The sequence below is a fragment of the Mustela nigripes genome, chromosome 1 (assembly GCF_022355385.1).
Source record: "Mustela nigripes isolate SB6536 chromosome 1, MUSNIG.SB6536, whole genome shotgun sequence".
NCBI lineage: Eukaryota > Metazoa > Chordata > Mammalia > Carnivora > Mustelidae > Mustela > Mustela nigripes.
The window spans coordinates 7,740,963-7,763,254 of record NC_081557.1 but is presented as its reverse complement, the minus strand read 5'-3'; the positions used below and the strand labels follow the sequence as shown (position 1 = coordinate 7,763,254).

General features: G+C 58.8%; 2 protein-coding genes across 3 annotated transcripts in view; one reads left to right on the top strand and one right to left on the bottom strand.

Annotated features, from left to right (window-relative positions):
- The window catches only part of FLRT1 (fibronectin leucine rich transmembrane protein 1), a 77,861-nt gene extending 64,839 nt beyond the window's left edge, over positions 1-13,022 (top strand). For both annotated transcript variants that reach the window (XM_059402986.1, XM_059402995.1), the window contains one exon: positions 2,753-13,022. In XM_059402986.1, the coding sequence (XP_059258969.1) occupies positions 2,799-4,823 (2,025 nt within the window). In that variant the 5' untranslated portion in view covers positions 2,753-2,798 and the 3' untranslated portion in view covers positions 4,824-13,022. The remainder of the gene's footprint in view (positions 1-2,752) is intronic.
- MACROD1 (mono-ADP ribosylhydrolase 1) overlaps positions 1-22,292 on the bottom strand; it is a 141,779-nt gene that overhangs the window by 97,393 nt on the left and 22,094 nt on the right.

Sequence of the window (22,292 nt, the reverse complement as noted above, 5' to 3'; positions counted from 1 at the left end):
CCAGATCAGGAACAGGGCGGAGCAAAGGCCCAGGGGCTGCACAAGGGAGGTCAGGGCTTGTAGCAACTGGTGGCGGGTGGGGGGTGGTAAGCTGTGGGCTCCGGCCACTCACACCCCCTCCCTGGACCTGGACAGTCCCCTGGCAGAGAGGCTGGAGCATCCCAGGGTCACAACAGGAGGGCCCAGCTATAGGACCAGGGTTTCCACCATAGCCTGGGGCATGGGGCTAAGGAAGCACAGGGGAGAGTGGAGGGGACCCAGCATCACAGCAGTCAGCAAGGAGCCTGTCGGGAGCCTGGAGGTGGCACAGGCAGGATGTGAAGCCAGGTTTCTCTGTCCTGGAAGATGGCAGGAGCTAGTGACTGAGGGAGAGTGCCAAGAATGATGGCCCGGGCTCCCCCTTGGTGAATGGGTGTCTGGATCCATCCAGCCTGAGCCACCTCCCTTCTCCCTTCCCTGGCCCCCAGGGAAGGATCCTGCTGTCCACCATGGTGCCGGCGGGTCATAACTCCCATCAGGCTGAAGTCTGCAGAATCTGCCCAGCAAGTGACCCCGTGGAAGATGGGCGATCTACCGGGTTTAATTTGATGGCCACATAAACCGTCAAATACACGGCAAAGGAATAAAAGGGCCACCTGGCACCGGGCATTAAAGGCTGCTCTGGGAAGGCATGCTCTCTTCCTTCTCACCCCCCGTCCCCCCCGGTCCTGCCCCGAGCTGCAGCCTTGGGGAAGGGTTGGCAAGGGCAGGCTCGAGCCAAGATGGATGAGGCCTGCAGACAGGGGAAGGGAAAGGCCTTGGGTCCCTGCCTCCCAACTGCTTCTTGGTTATCCATCAGGCATCTCTGAAAGGTGCAATTTAGACTCTATTATGATGCCAGGGCTTCCGGAGGCTGAGGGCTGTGGCCATGAGCTGAGCGGGCATGGGGAACTGATGTCTGCCAGAGAATGTGGTGGCTGGCCTTGGCTTTGGCCTTAGCAAGGCTGTCCCACCCTGCTTAGGGCACTGGTGGGCCGGGGCCACCTACATCCCATGTGTCAGGTCTCAGCAGCCGACAGGTCAAAGAAGGTGTGTGTCCTCCGGCCAGATGCTGGGGCCCTGGACAGAGGGATTCAGACTTGACCTCTGAGAGTGAGGCAAGGTAGCCTTTGAGCAGGCTTAGGTCTTCCTGTCCCCCGCACCTGCTCCAGCCCTGCATCTTTGCTCCTAAGCATCTTAAGATGGGACATCCAGGCTCTACAACCCTCCTGAGGATGCGTCTGTAAAGGGGGTTGGGTGAGACCCGGCTGGTTGGTCCCCCAGGGCCTGGGTTTATATCCCTGTCCTCTGAAGGTGGGCATGTCCAGGTGTTGGGGTGCTCCTGGATCTTCTGGACCACTAGACAGACAAGTAGGAGGATGGATGGATGGATGGATGGATGGGTGGGTGTGAGACCTAGGGGAGGAGGGGTTGTATGAAGAGCAGTTTGCTAGACGGAGGGGAGCGGTTCCGGGATAGAGAGGGACAGACAAGGGAGAAGGTTTGACACTGGTTGAGAAATGGAGACATTCAGTCCCTGGGGCAGGAGAGTGAGGTCCCCTCTGACTCGTTTGGTGACCAGGTCCTGATTCTGCTCTGAATGCTAGGCTGGGCCGGATTCAGGCTGGGGCCTCGGCTCAGATGCAGGAGGCCATGACTGTGTCCCACCACCGAAAAGCCTTCATGAGCCTACAGTTATGTGGCAGACCTTTGCCGGCGGCATGAAGACCCCTCCCCAACTGAGAAATGAAAGATCATTTCTCTTTAATTGATTTTTTACCACTATGAACAGCAAAACAATAGGAGAAAAAATCTAGGCTGCAATTTTTCCATTTGTGAAAACCGAAATTATACCTTGCTGCTGATTCCCTCGGCGTGGACCCCTCCCCCCTTTTATTTCTGTCATTTCTTCAAATGCAAGAAAACAGATAAAAAATTTTTCTTTTCCAAATAGCTGCAAGCTTTGTGACTGGGGAAGGGGGTACGGTGGGGACTGATTTCCCATACAACACGGGACGAGGAGCTAGAGCGCTGCGGATAAAAAGGGTTTCCCGTAAATACACAAGAAAGTGATCTCGCTGACACCTCGTTCTTCTGTCTGTAAAACCCGTGGGTGACAAATAGGACATGTTTTAAAACCAGACAATGAAGCTCCTTGCTCTCCACTGCTCACCAGTGGCGATTCAGCGGCCTCTTTTCTGTGGATTCCACTGACACCCCCTTCCTGTGCGCTCACGGGCCTCACGGAAACGAGCGTTTCCCTCAGACCCTGGGAACGAGCCAGACGGGGATGAGAGTTTCCGTTCCAGTGAGAAATGCAGGCTCGAGATCCATAAAACACACCTTAAATCCATCCCATCAACATTGACCAGCCACTTTTAGCATTAGCCATAAAGACTGGCTTAGTATGAAGCCTCCAAAGAAGAAACAGACACTGCGGAGCGGCTTTCACTAAATTAATCTCACCCGCGGCTGGACATCACCGCCCGGGCGGACCGAGGCTGCGGCCGCATCATTCACAGACATCTTTGCCCCCGATGGGATTTCACGTTGGCCAGATGTCGTTAGTGTCTGACCCCAGCCCGAGGGATCACCCGGGACGTGAGGCTGGTCCAGGAAGGGTCGCAGGGCGAGCGCTTAGAGGTTTGACCTCTGTCCCGCGGCGACCCCTGCGGCAGCAGGCGGGTGGGCGCCGAGACTCACTCTCACCGTCCGTGTCTTGTGCTCCCTGCAGGTGTTGAGGCTGATCAGGCGGGGCCCGGCGCCCCCAGCCATCCACCATGGTGGTGGCACCACCCACCGCCACTGCCACCACCACACCCGCTGCCACTGTCACGGCCACCGTCGTGATGACCACGGCCACCATGGACCTGCGGGACTGGCTTTTCCTCTGCTACGGACTCATCGCCTTCCTGACGGAGGTCATCGACAGCACCACCTGCCCCTCCGTGTGCCGCTGTGACAACGGCTTCATCTACTGCAACGACCGGGGCCTCACCTCCATCCCCACCGACATCCCCGACGATGCCACCACCCTCTACCTGCAGAACAACCAGATCAACAACGCCGGCATCCCCCAGGACCTCAAGACCAAGGTCAGCGTGCAGGTCATCTACCTGTACGAGAACGACCTGGACGAGTTCCCCATCAACCTGCCGCGCTCGCTGCGGGAGCTGCACCTGCAGGACAACAACGTGCGCGCCATCGCCCGGGACTCCCTGGCCCGCCTCCCGCTGCTGGAGAAGCTGCACCTGGACGACAACTCCGTGTCCACCGTCAGCATCGAGGAGGACGCCTTCGCCGACAGCAAGCGGCTCAAGCTGCTGTTCCTGAGCCGGAACCACCTGAGCAGCATCCCCTCGGGGCTGCCCCGCACGCTGGAGGAGCTGCGGCTGGACGACAACCGGATCTCCACCATCCCGCTGCACGCCTTCAAGGGCCTCCACAGCCTCCGGCGCCTGGTGCTCGACGGCAACCTGCTGGCCAACCAGCGCATCGCCGACGACACCTTCAGCCGCCTGCAGAACCTCACCGAGCTGTCGCTGGTGCGCAACTCTCTGGCCGCCCCGCCGCTCAGCCTGCCCAGCGCGCACCTGCAGAAGCTGTACCTCCAGGACAACGCCATAAGCCACATCCCCTCCAATGCGCTGGCCAAGATGCACCAACTCGAGCGCCTGGACCTGTCCAACAACAACCTCACCACGCTGCCCCGCGGCCTCTTCGACGACCTGGAGAGCCTGGCCCAGCTGCTGCTGCGGAACAACCCCTGGTTCTGCGGCTGTAACCTCCTGTGGCTGCGGGACTGGGTGAAGGCGCGGGCGGCCGTGGTCAACGTGCGGGGCCTCATGTGCCAGGGCCCCGAGAAGGTCCGGGGCATGGCCATCAAGGACATCACCAGTGAGATGGACGAGTGCTTCGAGACGGGGCCCCAGGGAGGCGCGGCCAACGCGGCTGCCAAGACCACGGCCAGCGACCGCGCCTTGGCCACCACACCCCAGGGCTCCCTCTTCACCCTCAAGGCCAAGAGGCCAGGGCTGCGCCTCCCTGACTCCAACCTTGACTACCCCGTGGCCACGGGCGAAGGCGCCAAGACCCTGGTCATCCACGTGAAGCCTCTGACGGCGGACTCCATCCGTATCACGTGGAAGGCCACGCTCCCCGCCTCCTCCTTCCGGCTCAGCTGGCTACGCCTGGGCCACAGCCCCGCCGTGGGCTCCATCACGGAGACCCTGGTGCAGGGGGATAAGACAGAGTATCTGCTGACGGCACTGGAGCCCAAGTCCACCTATGTCATCTGCCTGGTCACCATGGAGACCGGCAACACCTACGTGGCCGACGAGACGCCGGTGTGCGCCAAGGCCGAGACGGCAGACAGCTACGGCCCCACCACCACGCTCAACCAGGAGCAGAACGCTGACCCCATGGCGGGCCTGCCCCTGGCGGGCATCATCGGCGGGGCCGTGGCCCTAGTCTTCCTCTTCCTGGTCCTGGGGGCCATCTGCTGGTACGTGCACCGGGCCGGGGAGCTGCTGACCCGGGACCGGGCCTACAATCGGGGCAGCCGGAAAAAGGACGACTATATGGAGTCCGGGACCAAGAAGGATAACTCCATCCTGGAAATCCGCGGCCCCGGGCTGCAGATGTTGCCCATTAACCCTTACCGCGCCAAAGAGGAGTACGTGGTCCACACCATCTTCCCCTCCAACGGCAGCAGCCTCTGCAAAGCCACGCACACCATCGGTTACGGCACCACCCGGGGCTACCGGGACGGCGGCATCCCCGACGTAGAGTACACCTACACATGATGCCTGCCGCGCCGCCGGCCGCCTCCGCCCCAGCTCCCGCCGCCTCCTGGCCTGGCCACGGCGCGGCTCCGCCCGGCCCGCTGCCATCCCATAGAGCAAGGAGAAGGAATGCCATGATGACTTTCCTAGCAGAAAGCAAAGTTTGGGAAGGGTGGACACTTTTGTAGAACACAACAGCAGAAACAAGATCTCTCTCTCTCTCTTTTTTTTTTTTTTTAAGAATAGAAGGCAGGAGGGGGATTTGACGTTGCTGAAGACATAATTTATACCAAATTATGCCTGTTGGGGAGGGAAGGACTAAAAATAATATTGCAGGAAGGGTTGGGTCAGGGTTTTTCGTTTTTTTGTTTTTTCCTGAACTGGAAAGCTACTACCTGTACAGCGTCTGTGTACGCCTCATGCTCTGTTCAAGGCCGTCACAAAAGAACCGTCAGAGAGAACAGCCAACACGCAAAGCCCCCACACAGCTCTCGCTGCTGGCTGCTTGTGGGTGACAACGACATGACGGAAGGTTTTCAGGCTCCTCACAAAGGAGAAGGGGAAGAAAAGATCTTTTTGCTACGGAGATATTGTCCTGAAACCTCTTCCCTGGTTCTTTCCGTATCATTTCCCTTACAGATTTGCAGAAAGATCACGTCTTTCACTGCATTCTCTGAACAATGGTGTAGTCAATTAAAAAGCAAACTTTCTTTTTCCTATACCGAAGCCCTCTTCAGTTCCGTGCACCACGCTCCGTGGATGGCCCCCGGGGAAGCTGTGGCTTCCCAGCCACGCGGACGTGCGGCTATCTACCTGTCGATCTCTCTGTCATGTCTCTCAGTACAGATGGGTAGATAGAGCCCCATTTACGGTCCTTACTACTTCTTGGGTCAGTTCGTACAGTTTCCTGAGACAATAGAGTCACGAAAATGTTGCTCTCTCCTAGAAATCATTGAGTAAGTAGACAAAGCGTGTTGGGGGTGGGAGTGGGGAGGGGACAATGCTGTTCCTAAAGGCGGAGGTGTATCTGTCCTGGTTGGGTGGCCAGGGAGACCCCGGGCAAGGGGTACCCGCGGTTCAACCCTATCTCAGGTCGGCGAGATCTGAGCCGTGCTCTTTTCTGGTACAGACAAAAGCATTCTTTGACGGCCAGTGTCCTCGTCTCTCTCCCCACTGTCCACTCACCCCCAACACACAGACGCAGTCACCTCGACAGTGACTTTCTCTTTCCTCTGTGCCATATGCTTCCTCCTGGGACAGGTAATTGGCGCAGGGACTTTTTTTTTTTTTTTTTTTTATCCAGCTGATTAGACCTAATGGTTTCCATGGCTGCTCAAACAAAGCCCAGAAAAAGACATGAACGTTCTCCGAAGAGCCCCGGGAGACAGCAGCCCCCCGAACGCAGAGCCTCAGCCGTACCCACCCCCGGCACTCTGCTCTGGAGAGGGAAGACCAGACCTCCAGAAATACCAGCTCCAAAAGGGTACTGACCAGGGCCCTCGGAAGAATTCAGGTTTTATTTCCTAGCCCCCCACCCCAGAACTGGGTTACCATCACTTATCAGCGGGCGGTGTGGTTTGGTGAGCCATGAGATTGAAATGATAATGGAGAGAAGGGAGGCATGGTGCCCAGGGTTCTGCGGTCTCCTGCGCCCTGGCCCTTGGAGAGCTCGGGCCACCACCTGTCAAAGTGCGCCCAGGTGCTGTGCCAGGGAAGAGCCACATCAGATGGGAGACACTGGCCTGAGGGCAGGGGAGGTCGAGGAGGTGTCCGGCTCTGGCAGAAAGAGGATGCTGTCCAGACAGGCCCGAGGGCTGGCCACTCACTGGTCATGGAAAGATGTGACTGGTCCCTTCAGGGAAAAGGCAGGGGTTGAAAGGAATGGCCGGAGAGCTGGGTGAGCAGGGTGGGGGGGAGGCGTGGCCCTCGCCCGCCAGGCCGGAGGGAGGGTCTCGCCCCCCAACAGGGAGGCCGGCTCCCCAGCCCCAGGGAGAGGCGCAGGGCCGGGACACACTCCGCTCGAAACTAAGTCTTTCCCCTCCCCTTTGGTCCACTTGAATAATTTTCTCATACAATGAGATCAGGAGAGAGATTTTTCCAAGCCTTAATTTCATGTCTGTGTGAAGGTCGCCCTCTCTTTGGCTTCAAGCGCCGACACAGGCCAGTTCTGGCAGCTAGGGGAGGAGTAGAGAGGGTATGTGAGGTCTTGGGGCACTGGCTCAGGAAGAGGGGGAAGGGACAGAAGCCTGAGGTCCCTGCTGTTTCTGAAGTGAGGTCTCCTCCCTCACGGCACCACCCATGCCTTCTACCGATGTCCCAGGCCCTGGCCTCCTCACGGCCAAGTCCCTGCTGCTAACATGCTTGGATCCCCAATCTTAACTCCCCTTTCCCCTTGAACATACCAGGAGGAGGTCAAATTATCCCCTTAGAGGTTAGGAAGGCATTTGGGGGACAGTAGGTGAGCCTGGAGTCAGCCAGTGAGGTCCAAAAGGCCTGCAGGCCTGGGTGGTCAGCTTCCTTCCCTACAATACAGATCAGGCCAGGCCCATCTGTGGTGAGGTCACTGGGGTTTCCCGCTCCCCGGGGGCTCAGACAGGGGCTCACCGAGGGCTCGCTGCAGGCATCCTCCTGCCTGTAGGTGCTGAGGATGGAGACTCACCATCCAGGCCCTGGGGTCTGCTCTCAATTTTCCTCTGCTCAACATCAGACATCCACACGGAGGTCTTTCTGAGAGCGAGCCCCCAAATGTCTGCTGCCTCACAGCCCCCCAAGCCAAGGAGTGGGCCTGAAGTCGGGTCCACGCTGAACCCCTGTCCCCTCCTGGTCCAACTGCTCTGAGTGCCCTCATAAGGAGAGAGATGCTGCAGAGCTATCCAGCCTCCCCAGCCCGCGGCAGCATGTGAGGACACAGGGCTCGTGGAGACAAGCCCAGGACCCAGGCTACCTACTGCTGCTGTCTAAAATGCCCCTTCCACGGGCGGCCGACCTGACCTTTACAGCCTCTAACTAGCCAGAACAACCTCGTTGGCCTCAGCATCGACGAGTGTTTTCTGTGGCATTTATAGCAGGTTTTAAGTTTAAAAAAAAAAAGAGCCCATGACACTTCTTTGGTTAAGTGGTTTACCCTTCGTGGTAATTAGATGTAGTGATTAGAATCTCTTTTCTATTACATGGCAATTTTCCTTTAAATTTCCCCTAAAAAAAAAAAAAAAGTGGGGGGTGCAGGGGGAGAAAAGGGGAGGCAGGAGAGGAGGCTGCCGGGCCAGGCGAGTCATTTGCATTTTGCGAATGAGGCCTCTTGTAAGCTCAGCTCAGGCGTGGGGCCCAACGTATGGAATGCTTAAGAGATTACTAAGAATAAAATCTATTAATTAGTCATACTCAATTCCGCAGACATGATGTGCATCAAAAGCTTCTTTTCTTCCCTTTTCTCCTTCCCTTTTCCTGCGGTCTCCCCGAGGAAGCCTCCATCTTCTCCAAATTGGCTCCGGCTTCCTGGGCCGCCTCCACAGGAACATGGCGGCCGCGTGGCTGACTAGAGGGCCTCTCCACCCAGGGCCGGAAGGCCAGGTTTGGGGGCAGGAGGTGGGGCAGTGGTCCCTTCCGGCTCTGAGGGACGCCGGCAGGAGAGGGGACAGCAGCTAGGGAGATGGCAGTGGCTGCGTGGTGGCGGCGGGGGGGACTGGGCTTCCCCACCCAGAGCCCAAGGCCCCTGCCTGCCCTGTGCCTCTTCTCCCTCCCTCTTCCTCCTTCCTCTAGGGGTCCAGGGAGGCCCACCAGGAGCAGAAAGTGAGGAGGGGCCAGGAAGGGTCTCCAGAGAGGTAGAGGAAAAGCATGTTTTGTAAATCCACAGCCTCAGTTTCCCCTTCTGCAAAGTGGAGGGCGGGCTGAAGCAGGGGTCGGGCTTCACCCCAAAAAGCTGGGGGCTCTAAAGGCCAAGTAAGGGCTCCTCCCTTGCACCGATTCTGGAAGTTTCTAGTTGATCCATGGCAGGTGACAGAGGCCCAGAGTGAGAGGGACAGGTCGGTCAGGTGAGGCTCCTTGCAGGGCCTGGGGTGGCTGACAGGCCTGGAGAAGTGGCGGGCAGCGTGCCCAGGACGCCCCTGAGCCTCCCTCCTTCACCTGCTTGGAGCTGAGGCAGGAGGAAAGGCCAGTCCCTGCCCCCCTTACCCCACCAAGGGCAGCCCAAGTCCCAAAGCAAACCCACTCCACTCCGGAAATCTGCTTCTTGCCGAACACACCAGGGAGGAGGACGGGGCTTCTGAGCCTCACGCTTATGAAAAATACAACAAGGAAAATTGGATGCGGCAGACAGGGAGCAACGGAGCTGGGGAGGCGACCAGGAGAGAGCTGGGGCATGTGCTGGGAGGAAGGGCTCTGGGGTGCACAGTGGCCCGTGTCCCCAAGAACTGGACCTGCTCTCAGGGCCAGGAACACAGCCAGGGGCAGCTGTAGGCACGCTGCGTGCCCTGTCCCTTCCCTGTGCTCGGATCAGTGCAGGTGACGGGCGGAGGCCTCGAGCTGGCTGGGCGCCAGGGTGAGTGCTAACAAGCAATTCACAGCCCTGCACAGGCCTTCCAGAAGGCAGACAGAGGAGGCATCTTTTTTCTTAAGGAGGGATAAAAAGGCTCAAAAATGCAAATCATTACCGTTTACAACCAAGCGAGTCTGCTAAATTGATTAGAAGAGATTAAACTCCTTGGAGGTGAGGGGAAAGGGGGATTTTTCGCATGTTATGAACCTGCCCCCAGTGGCAGTGTGCAAAGCAGGGCTTTTCCAGGCTGGCTCCCGGGCTGCCCCCCAACAGCCCCAGGAGGAGCTGGGGGTCTGCGAGGGCTGATGCCACACAGGCGGGAGCGCACAGTAACAGGCTGTGTTGGGCAGAGCCTGGACTCAAGCACTGCTCAGGGAAGGTACTTCTGCCCCGGTCGCCTGCCTTGTGCTTGGGCCTCTGGGACAGGGTGGGCTACGCGGCCCACAAAGGTCATTCAGAAGCTGTCCCAGGCCCCAGCAGAGACTCCACCCCTGTCCTCCAGATTCTGTCTGCCTTCAGGGATGAAGGAGCTGGTCTAGTTACTTAGAGAGTAAGACTCTAGGGCCATGCACTTTTTTGCTTCCTTTCTGTCCCAGGGTGGGTCTGTGATTCATTCCTCCAGGAAAGGGTGCGGTGGCAACCAGAAAGGGAAAACTCAAAGTCAGGGAAGAGAAACCCCCTGCTAGCACAGAAATAAGATAGTGAGCTCTCTGTCACTGGGAGCATTCAAGTACTTGATGGGGATATGGCTGATCTTTTCCTCCCTAAGTCAAGGCCTTTGACTGTAAGACCCTGGTTTCTACCCTCATTTTATCATTTCCCCAAGACCCTATATGGAACCTATCAAGAGATGTTTACTGTGCTGTTCAAAATGACCAGCATCCCCGAAAAGCCCGCAGCCGGGCCACCCAGGCCTGTCAAAGAGCTGCTTGTGCCAACAGAAATGCTTCAAAATCCCCATCCTCAGGGTCCAAGGGGCACCAGGAGAGGAAGCACAGACACGCTCGCTCCATCTTGGAGTCTGGAGCTGGAGGCCGGAGGGTGACCACCCCCTGCGGCTGGTCCCTGTTCTCCAAGCTGGGACCCCCACCCCGCAGCGCGCCCTCTGATGTCCCACCCCCGGCCCCCTTCCCCTCCCGACACACAGCGCTGGGGGCTCCATCCATCCTTCCTAGCCAGGTTGACGGCTGCCTGGGGCATTTTTCACTCTGTGTTTTTAAGCATTTACCATTTCTTTTGAAATGGTCCAAGTAGTTGCCTGAAATATCCACATCTGCTTCTTTAAAAACACTCACAAAAGGATCCCCTTGGCTCCTGAATCCCCCCAAACACCCCTGGCCCCTGCCTCCCTTCTCTCCCCTCCGCCTCTGCATTTTTAATGTATTGTTTCTCTCTGCTTTCGGAAATTCTCCCGTCACTGGGGTCAGCCGCTTCTCACCATAAGTGGAGGTGCAGGTGTGCCTCAAACCCCCAGTGCTGCGGGGGCCAAGCCAGCCCTTTCTCCATGTCACCCCCGAAAGACACTGTGCAGGAGGCCGAGCCGGTGAGCTACCCTACTCCCCAGACAGAGCCTGGCAGGCCCTGGGCTTTTTGGGACCACTGTCCCCGAACGGCCCCTCCTGCTCCATTACTAAGATGCCGCACCCTGCGGAGGTCTGACCGGGGCCCCACTTCCTAGCAAAGCGAACCCCTCAGACACCTGCGGCCACCACGGTGCCCTGGGCCCTCTTTCCCACACCTACCCACACTGCCCCCCACTCCCGCTCCCACCTGAAAACCCAAAAGCCAGAGTCTGTGGAGAGTCCCTGCAGGAGGGTTGGCTGTCATCACTCCAAAATCACTTATAGGGCCATCAGGGTGAGTGGCCGCGCTGGCGAGATGCCAGGTCCCCATGCACCTCTGCACCCGGTCACTGAGGCCCAGCACAGGGCCTGGCACACAGGGGCGCTCCATTCTCTCTTCTCAGAGCCTCCCCGCCCCGTTCGCTGTCTGCCCACCCCGGGCTCAGCGCAAAGGTCCCAGGCGGATGTGCTGGCAATGGCCTCCCTCCCATCCCGCACCTGCCTCACCGGCAGCCAGCACGGGGAGGGGCCCCTCTCAGTGGCTTTTCCTCCCAGAAGCATCTCACTCTGCTGTCCCTGGGACGCGCCGATCACCAGCTGTGAGCCTGAGGGGGGCATCCGGCCACCGGGCCAGCTCTCACAGCCAGCTTGACTCTGTGACTCGGTTTCCTCTCGCCGAGCAGGGCCTCACATAGGTGACACCTGGGTGTCTCCCCTTGCCTGACGCTCCCGTCCAGACTGCCTGCTGCACCCACCGCCCCCCCAGCCACCGACCTGGAGGAACTAACCAGGCTTTCTCCTCAAGACAGAAAAACCAACACAACTGGGCGACAATCAGCTAACGCAGACACGGGGCGGCCGGGCTTACCTCCCCAGAGCCGGGCCACCGGGCTCCTCTCCTCTGCCCCTTGCAGGGCGCGTGTTTGCATAATGTCCTACCCAACCCTGGCTGGTCTAGTTTTTGGAAGGTTCTGGATACCCATGAAGAAGACACACCACCCTGAAACTGGCCTTAGGTGTTTTTTTTTTTTTTTTTTAACCCAACCCAGCTGAGACACCCACTCTGGCGTCCAGAGCCGAGCGCCAGGCTGCAGCACGGGGCTGGGGTGGGGGGAATTCTTTGGCTGGAGGACCCTGGTGCCTTCCAGCTCATAAAGAGATGCTGAGAGCCGTGGGGAGGAAGCCAAATAGCCCAGCCTTGGAGGTTTGTCATCTGCGAGGGAGAGAGACGGCGTTGGAGGCTTGGGGAGGCCACGGGGCTGTGAACACAGGCGAGCCTGGGCTCTGGCGCCCTTGTGCGGTGTGGCTGGCAGGAGCGGACGCCCGCTAATTATGAATGTCACCAGGCAGGTGTGGACAGGGAGGTAAAGGCAGGAAGGAAACTAAGAGAAACCCCATGCCTCAGCACCACAGAGTGACTGTTTGCTAAGAGCCACCGATGACAATTCCCTCTCCTGACGTTAAAAGGTTGTATCTCATTTGGTATTGTAAAGATTTCTGGAGCCACTCGGCCTTCGCTCCGTGGGATCCATTCCCAGCGGTCCAGGAGGAGGAGGAGGAGGAGGCCAGGGAGGGATTCTTGGCCGACCCTGGAGGATGGGACACAAGGCGGGGTTCGCGGCCACAGGAGGGCTCGGGGAGGGCGGGCCCGTGACCAAGGCCCCTTCTGCCTTCCTGCCACCACCCTGAGCTTCCGCCGCTGGGCCCCCACCTTCCCCACCTGCAGAGCCAGCCCTGGGAGGCCAGGCGGACACTGCTCCTGGTCTCTCTTCCTCCTCCTCCTCGGAAGGGTAAAGCAATCTCCGGGGCTGAGTGACGGGACTCCCCGCACTGCGGCCTGCGGCCGTCTGAGACCGGGGTCCCGCCTGCCTCAGTCCCAACCTCACCCCCAGACGGGGGTTTTCGGGAAACCGAGTCACCCAAACACCCACCACGACCACAACACAAACCAAAGTGCACTGCGAACCGCCCTTTGGCCTCCTTCCTGTAGGTGCCTTGAAACTTCAATGTTGAGATGAATGTGATTAACTATTTGGTCCTTTTTTCTGTTTGTCTGTTTTCATATAAAATGTCCAAGTCCATTTTCCTTGTCCTTTCTTGAAATAAATAGAAAGATTTAACTTTTACAGTCATCTCGGCTGCTGACTCGGCTTGGGGTCCGGCGTCCCAGGGGCCAGGTGTCTGCAGCCCCTCCCCAAGCCCCCTACCCCCAGGTTCAGCTCTGCCTTGTGGAGCCCACACCACGCCCTGGCACAGAGCAGTGGCCGGGGGGGACAGAGAACCTGGGGTAAGTTCCCGGGGCACGATCAGGATCAGAATCATGAATCTGTAGCAGGGCAAAGGGACCTCAGACCCCATCCCATGGGCCCTGGGAAGGTAGACTACCAGCTGAAGGCCGACTCCAAGAGTAGCCGGCTGTTAATGGGAGCTGTGGGTTATCCCATGAGAGCTCTGGCCTCCATGTGGGCAGCTAGGTTAAGGCTGGAACCGGATGGGCGCTGGGGACACCTTGCTGTTCCTCTACTGGGCACACACCAGCCTGGGTTCGTCCCCAACTGCCCAGACACCCAGACGCCCCCACTATACGCTGGGGCCTAGGTGGGGGTCACCCCTGCCTAGATGCGCCCCCACATTCACAACTCTCTAAGACTTCTATGATAACTCATACCCCAATGGGGGAGAAAGGAAAAAAATTATTTTCCATGAGAACAATAGCGGTTTCTGCTAAATTTAACTTAAAATAAGAACTCATTACTTCTGCCTTAGATCTGATTGTGTGTCTGGATGTGGGTTAATGAGTTTTTTCCTCATATTCCAAGGAAGCAAAGTTATTTCTCGACATGCCTCGATGGCGGGTGGCTGGGCCGGGGTGACACAGGCATCCCTGTCCCTCCTTGTGTCTCTTAGTCCTCATCTCCCACTGTGGTAGGAGCCAGCCAAGAGAGACCACTCCAAAGAGCAGCCCATGATGTGGCCTTTGGGCAAGGGCCAAGTGTGTTTCTGACCCTGCCTAGGCCCCAGTACACAGTGGGGGCACAGGAGAGCCACCCAGCCCTTACTGACATGAGACCCGTTCTCTGGGGAGCCATGTTTCCCCTGGGAGTGTTTCCCTGGACGAGGAGAGAGAGCAAGAGAGAAGGCCTGGGGCAGGGGGGCAGGAAGACAGGTCCAGTTCCGGAGCTCCTGCTTTGAACGCTCTGTGTGGCTCCTCCGTAAGCTTAGGAAGGCCCAGCCTCCAGCCATGCCTGATAATCTCCCTGGTAGGCCTGCCCTGACTTGGGCTCCTGGTCTGTGCCTTGGCTGATTTGTGGGCTCAGGTGCCCCTGAAGGCCCTGGAAAGTTCCACTCGGGCACTGTGTCTGGAAAAGCTGTCCCCTCCAGCCCCACACCAGGCCCACAGCGCTCGGGTGACGGGTTCCAGCACCTCCCTCACTGGCTGGTCTCACCAGCCACCCCTTCAGGTCCCCCGAGCACACTTGCTGGGTACGCAGGAGGCATCCATAAACGTGAAGTGAAGGAATGAGTCAATAAACACCAGTAAATCAATCAACCGGCGGATCTATTGATCAATGCGGAGTCCCAGGAGGGGCAGCTCGCCACAGCCCCAATGTCCCAGTAATCTGACTTGTTACTTTTTCCTTCTTCCCGCCCCGCCCTTCCCACCGCCCCAGGAGGGCAAGGGGAGTGGGGGACTGGGGCTGAGGCCCAGATGGGCCTGCCACTCTGTATATGCAGTGGCAATGCCAAAACCCAGCACAGCCACAGGGCTCTTTCCAAGCCGGGGTAGGAGCTGAGGGTTCCCAGACTGGGTTCCACAGACAGCCACCGTCTGCGGATGTTCTTGGAAACCCGCTAGAGGCAATGTCAGGCTGACCCAAGTGTTCAGTTTCAGGAGGGACAGGGCAAGGGGATGAGGGCACCTCAGGCTGTAGTGAGTGCCCTCCAGGGTGGAAATCCAGACAGGGCTGGGTCATAGGAGGGACTCACCGGGATCCATTGCGGAGGCTCTAGGATCTGTATTTCAGGCCAATGGAAAGAAGACCTAACTAACTAACTAACCCTTTCTGACGAGGTGTAGGTGAGAGGCCGTGAGCCTCGTCCTCACAGGAGAGCAGGCAGAGCTGGCCGCCAGTCCCTCGAGGGGCTATGAGCTCTGGGTGCTGGAGGGGATCCACCTGTCTCCCTGTCAGCTCTCTAGATGGACCCTGGGAGACAGGACCCCCACCACCCCCTCTTCAGCACCTGCCTTGCTCTGCTCCAACCAAGCAGCTTCTGGACCTTTCCTCCCCGAAGAGCTCTCAGGACTCACATACATTGAGGTTACCGGCAAGTATGGGGAAAGACCCCAGATGGCTGCCCTGTGGCCAAGGGGCTTCGTACAGCCAATTCCACTTGATTGGTCAGACGCAGGACTAAAAGTTCCAGTTCAAATGGGACAGGAAAAGGGTGGCCAGTACTCCTGTACCTGGATCCCACCCTGTACCTGGGGCCTTACCAAGCATCCCGGAAAAAAAAAGCAATCAAAGCCCAAACCACACCCCCACGCCCAAGTTCTGTGGCCAGTCCTCAGCACCCCGCTTAGGAGGTCCCAGACGGAGCAGGGGACACCCAGCCAACCCCAAAATACCCCCTCAGTGGGTCTGGGTGGTGCGTGCTCATTGACCCTTGGGCGCCCAAAACCAGGCAGGCTCCCGGCCTGGCCCCGACGCTGGCTGCCTCGCCCGCCCTCCGCCATGCCCCAGGCCCACTTGTCCACACCTGCCTCCCCGCCGGCCCGCCGGCCCACCACCCCACCCGGCGCCTCTGAAGGACCCTCTCCTCCCGCGGCAAGGTAAATAGGTTCTCTCGAGCTACTAACTGACAGCACAAATGAAATCCCGGCGCTCCCCCTCCGAGATTTACAGGGGAAGTGAAATCTTATTTGCACTGCTGCCAAGCCTGGGCCGCGATGAAATTATGCCTCGAGAAGAGACCCGGCCGGCTCCTCGCAGAAGCGGCTGCGTCAGAGACGGGCTTATTAAAAGCCACAGTGGCCACATTTCAACCTGTTTCAGGTGTTAAGTAATTTACTGCCACCCAGAATTCAGTGGCAGGTTTTTATCATTTTTACTTCCGTGACGCAGACGAGGGCCCCGCAAAGTCCCTACATAAGGAGTTGCGGGTCTGAATGCTCCCTGTCGCCCCCCACACCCGCCAGCACTGTGGAGGAAACTGGGGGAGCAGGAGCTGGGGAGGGGGTGAGGGTGTAGGGCCGGAGGGCCAGCCGACAGCCCTGACTCTCCCCAGGGTCACATCAGGCTTGGCCAAAGCTCAGAGTGACAGGGAGACAGGCTCTAAGATCCAGGAGCCCAGGGGTCCCCCCAAAGTCCCTGCCAGCAGCAATAGTGTAAGCTCTGTGACAGTATAGACCACCTCTGTCTCAGGACCTAACAGCCCACCCCATGACTGAGCCTTTACTGAGCACCTTCGGTGGGCCAGGCCCTGCCCAAATTAGGGCACTGCAGGGGGACCCCCAAAATCCTGGCCCAATGGAGCTCTCGTTCTACTGGTAAGGACTGAATAAATATTTGTGGTGGTTGATTAAAATCTCTGAGAGGGAAACAAGGCCTTGAAAGGAAAGACGGGGGCACACTGGGCAGCAGAGGGAAGGGGCAGGAGGGAGGAAGCCCACGTTCCTGAGTGTTCCTGAGCTACGGGCCAGCGGCGGCGGCAGCCTGCAGGCAGGACAGGCTCCCGGAGCACGGAGCACGAGCAGTGAGGGCTCCATGCCCTGCCTTGCCCCTCCCCGGGCCTCCCGAATCCCCCCAGGGGAATGCATGACCTCACGTTCCCAGGAAGCCAGGATGGGGAGCCCTCTGTGGTCTGGAATTGTCCTCTGAGCCCCTTCTCTGCAGTGCTGGGTGGAGGGCTGTTTGATGCCTGCTGGCTTTGGGGGGATTAAGCCTATTAAGGAGGCTACTGGGGGCTTATCCGATGCCCTTTCTGACACCCACCCCCCTTCTCCACCTGTTTTCAGATACTCCAGGAAGACCAAGGGGAATCTTCAAAGTCCAGGCTGAGCCAAGAGCAGAAATTCTTTAATTAGCTTTCTCTTGGATTGGGGCCCTGGCAAATGGATTAGCTGTGGTGGGTTGGGAGAAAGGGACTGGAGTCCTCCTTCAAGCAGAGATTACAAGCCTAGGGTGAAGGGCTGCCGGGGGGGGGGGGGGGGGGGGGGGGGGGGGGGGGGGGGCTGTCACCGGGGATGGCGGATCCCTGAGCAGGCCCTCCCCAGTCAGTGACTCCCCGGGGGGCCCGCAGATGAAAGCTGTCACCAGGAAGATGCAGGGTGTGCGCTCTCGGCGAGGCCTTGGTCCTCGGGAGCTGGCGCGGAAAGATGCTTGGCGCGGCCGGGCTGTGTGCCTGGGTCTCCTAATGAATGTGCTTCCTTCCCAGGTGGCCGCCCAGATCTGGAACTTCATAATTAGGGGGGATTTCCTAAAGGGGTGCCCATCTGTGAGAGGTAAGGCAGCACGGCCCAATGGTGGCAGGGACCAGACATCTGTCACTGTGTCCCATCCTCGCTTATCCACATTTTCAAGTGAGCAAACTAAGGTCCACATAAAAGGAGTTGGCCCAAGGCCACAGTGGCACAGGTTATAACTGGAACCAGGTCCGTCCAGGCTCCTCCCACTGCCCCAAATCCTGGCCCCCAGGGCTCCCTGAAGAGGCCTGAAGAGTGGCAGCAGGGAGGGTCTGTGAGCCCGGAGGAAAAGGCACAAGTGAGCCGCCACCGAAAATTGAGGCAGGGAAGTAGGCCTCGCCATGTAGGCCTCTTCCAGGAAGCCTTCCCTGACCAGCCCACAGCGCTCTGGATTCCCCATCAAGGCACTGACTGACAGCCTGTGCTGTAATTCTGTTGCCCTTATTATACACTGAGCACCTCATAGAGGCAGGGACTGGGTCTTCATCCCCCATACTCTCTGAATGAAGGCAGAAGGGCTGTGCCCACCTCAGTCTGGGGACAAGAAAGAAAAGCCCAGTAGGAGGCTGGGCCTCCAGAGCAGAGGAAGGGAAGGATCCCAGGAGACAAGGTCCAGGCTAGTGTCTCTCCGGAGCCCGGGGTTCTCTTGCTGGCCGGCTTTGCCCAGGGAGGTGCACAAGAAGTGGGTAGGGGGAGGATGCTTCAAAGACTCGGAGACCCAGATTCCTGGGACCAAAGCCGTTTGAAGTACACTCCACTCGTGCTCTCCCCCTTGAGCTCTGCATCAAAGGCAGCCCTGCTGTGGTCCGGCCCTGCTGCACTCTACAGATAAGAGCCGCCCTCACAGGGCAGGCTGCGAAAGGGCGTCTGGGCCACCCCCAGCTTCCCCCTGGCCTCCCTGCTCCCAGTGCAGGAAGCTGAGCCACCCCTAGGCCCCAGTCTGGGCGCTCCGGCTGGCTCCCCCGTCCTAACCCTCTGGACAGATCGGCACCAGGGTCCGGTCCCCAAAGCTGTTCCAGCTCCCTGGGGGATCTGGAAGCCCCAGCACCGAGGGCCCACTGAACGAATGAAGAAGCACAGAACTGAAGGAACCACTGTCTACAGAGGGCGCATGGGCGGGAGGTGTAACCCAGGTCCAACAGGTTGCAGCAGGAAGGAGCTGTGAGGGGCGGGGCCAGAAAGACCAGGGATAAGGGAGCTGGAGGGGGTGGTGAAGGGGGGAGCCCCCCCGGGGAGGGTGAGCCAGGGATTTCAGGCAGTGGTGGGGACCCCGCTGAGACTGGATCGGAGAGCTGTACATGTTTTCTGGCTTAAAGCAAGTATTCCCACACTCCTAGCTTGCGCTGGTTTGGTGCAAGCCGCTGGGGTGAGCCCCAGAGGGGCCCCCGGCTCTTGCCGACGCAGCGCCGCACCTGCGAGATTCAGGACTCCCAGCCCCTGCCTCTCCGGCGCTGAAGAATGATGTCTCTCATTTCAATTAGCCTTTTTCCTGATTACTAGCGAAGTTCTGCATCTTTTCGCTTGTTTACTGGCCATTTGTTTCTCTCCTACCGGGAATCACCGGTCTCCATCTTTTGCCCATTTTTCTTATTGATTTGTAGGAGCTCTTCACATATTAAGAGAGAAGCAGAAAAGGAGCCTTCCCCTGGGCAGACCCTCAGGGCCTCCCTCCAGGGTCCTCGGGCCCAGGAAAGGGAGAAAGATCTGCCTGGGTTCCTGGCTGCTCCCGCTGAATCTGTACACTCATCCAGCTCCCAAATGGCCAACTTTGTCAGAAGATGAAGCGCCTTCTGCAGGTGGGAGTCCCTGCCAGGCCCGCGTCTCAGCCTACACTGCCAGCGGCTGGCAGGGTGCTTCTAATGGCACCGAGGGGAGCCAGCAGGTGTAGCCAGGCGTGGAGGAGGGAGGGATGACTGCCACCATTCCGGGCTGTTCAGCGGAGGCCATCCCACCAAAGGGGCAGGTCCTGAAGCCTCTGGCCGGCCCTCCCACCAGAATTCCAGGGCTCCCTCTGGCTCACACCATCCCTGCACCCCTCCTAGCTCTGAGGGTTCCTAAAGAGTGACCCAGGCCCGAGAAGACACCTCTGAGCCCTACCCGCTCGCCCTCCGTCACCTGACCAGCAACCCCACGGTTTCTTTTGTCCCCAGTGCCTTCCATGTCTCAGCGGACGAACGACACGGCCCGTAAAACTGATTTCCAAAGCCTATAAAGGCAAAAACATTTAGGGAGCCAGGAAGAGTCCGGCCCTTCCTCTCCTGGAGTGGTGGCTGCCTGGAGCCCCCGTGGGCCCTTCCGCAGCTGGGGCCGGTGCAGCTCGGGGCCAGCCCACACACCTCCTCCAGCCAGGTGGTAAATGGCCACTGGCCACATGTTCCGAGGGGCCCACAGCAGCCGGTGGGGGGAAAGCTGCAAACTGCCAGCTCACCCCTTCTCTGACGCCCCTGCCCGGGGCCGCACCGGCTCCCCTAGAGCCCGGAAGGAAGGACTCGGCGGCACCCCATGCCACCCGCTCGCTCATCCCCCATGAAGCACCTGGCAGAAGGGCCAGACTGCAGACCTCTCGGGCCACCATCTGGAGCCGGTTAAGGTCACCGCACGGTGGTCAGAATGGGCGAGAACCCCCGGCCGAGGGTGGCCTGGTGCGAGGCCTGAGCGATCAAGCCCAGCAGCCGGCTCTGCCCTGTCCTTGGCTGAGGCCTTCCAGAGCGCACACGATACCACCTTAATGGCAGCCACCTTGACCCCTGGATAATAAGGGAGTTGGAGTCCCTCCGGGGGCCTGGCTCAGCTCCCCGCCCCACGCCCTCCAATCACCCTCCACCCTGGGCCAACGAACCGGAGAGACACCGAGAACTCTAAGCGGCTACCACGTGCCCACTCCCTTTCATTCATTCACTCACTCACTAAATCAAGGGTGACGTGACAGAGTGGAAAGTACTAGGACGCAGAGCGAGCTCTGGTTCGAGCTTCCCGACTAGCCTGGGGACAAGCCCCTCTACAGTCCTGCTCTGCAGCTGCTCAGCCTGGAAAGGGGGGACACCAACGTCACCTCCCCCAGCCCAGATGGGGGGATGACGATCACCCCCCCTCCCCACTCAGAGAGTTGCCAGATGAGGGTGGGACCGCCGTCTGAAGCTGGGGGTGACAGGACAGGAGGCTGGGTCAGGGATGAGGGCAAAGCTCAGAGGGGCAGACACGGAGGACAAGGCCCACCCGCGGGCAGCAGGAAGGACCAAATGACCCCAGTGGTCTTTCCAGGCGAGGATGAAGCAAGTTCGGGAGACACGGCATTCAGGCATTAAAGGGCCACCTTCAGGGAAGATCCATTGTACGACCCACAGATCCACAGGCGGGGGGAAGTAAGGGACTCCCCCCCCTCGGGGCCTGTGGGGACCCCCCCCCATCAGAAGTCCCTCACCCTCTTTCTCCTCCAGGATCAAAAACACATCCTGACATGGAATTAGCTCAGCCTCCAGCTTAACCACAGGATGTGGAGAGAAGCAAGGATCTTCTTCTAACCAGGGACACCCCCCTGCAAAGGGGCCCCGGAGTTTCTGCGGGGCACCGGGGGAACCGGGGTGCCAGCCCACGGGAGCGTGGCAGCGGCCTCCAAGAGGCTCTGGGGCTGGCTGTGGGGCTGAGAGGCGGCATTTGCATGGAGAGCGTTTCGGTGGCTTTGGAATTTATGCAGCTGCCCGTGTGATTCCGGAGGCGAGACGAATCTCCGGCCGCTTTTCTCAGCGGGAACAAGTCTTTCCTCAAATCGATGGTGACACATTTTTAAACTCTGATATTAAGGAGGGAAAGATTTTTCTGGCCCCCTGGGGGCAACCCTTATTAGTCACTGGCTCATCCGAGAGAAATCGCAGAGGCAGACCCAGTAGGCCCTGGCAAGGCGAAAGGCCCAGAGGCCAGGCTGGCTAACATGGGAATAGACAGTGACAAACAAGAGGGCAGGGGGGCAGGCGTCGTGAGTCTGAAGCAAAGCTGTACCGGAAAGACCTGGAGAGCGAAGTTAGGTTTGGGCTCTGGAGCAAGGTACCCAGTGTCCGCGGGGGAAATAAAGAACCACTGGTATGGGTGACAGAGGGGAGAATGGAGAAGAAGGGAGAGCAGAAAGGGGCATTAAGCTGAAGTATAAACTGATTCCAAGTGCGAAGTTATAGAAGCTAAAACCTTGTTCCCCATCTTGCCCTGGCTGCCAGGAAGCTCAAAGCCACTTTTCACATTCAGCAGCAATAGACTTGTTCAGCCTAGTTTTGAGGTGTCAACCAGGCAGGGCCAGGGTAGATGTCAGGAGCCAAGTTGCCCCAAGCAGCCCCTAAGAACATCAGATAGAACAGTGGGCACGAGTCGGGGTCTCTCGGTAGACCAGACACCGGCATCGAGTGGCAGGTGGTAGGGCTGAGCAGGGGCCCACAACCAGGCACGGGGCCATAGGCTGGCAGGGTGGAAAGCACACACCAAGGTCATCCAGGCCTAAGGCTTTCAGGTGTGGCCAAGAGCCCCAGGCTCAGTGTCCCCCGTGTCCCTTGTTTCTGTTTATCCCTATTTTAACGATTCCCTAGTTTTATTGTACCTATTTTTCAGTGGAAATAGGTGGGTTAAACATTTTTTAAAAATCAATTGCAGCTCAAACGCCCACTTGCTCGGTGATAACAGCCACCATTTATTGAGTTCCAACGACTTGTCACATTTGCATACATCCCACTCCATCCTCTCCATCACCTTGGGCGGGGATGGGGCTCTCCTGCATTTCTAGATGAGGAAACTGAGGCTCAGAGGGGAGGTGTATTCTGGTCAAGGTCACAAGAGTTCACAAGTGGCCACGGCAGCCCCATCCAGTCTGTCCCCTGGCATGTCCCGATTCCCACCCCTGAGCGCCAGAGTCCAGCACTCAGCTCTGTGCACCTGGAGGGGGGTGGGGC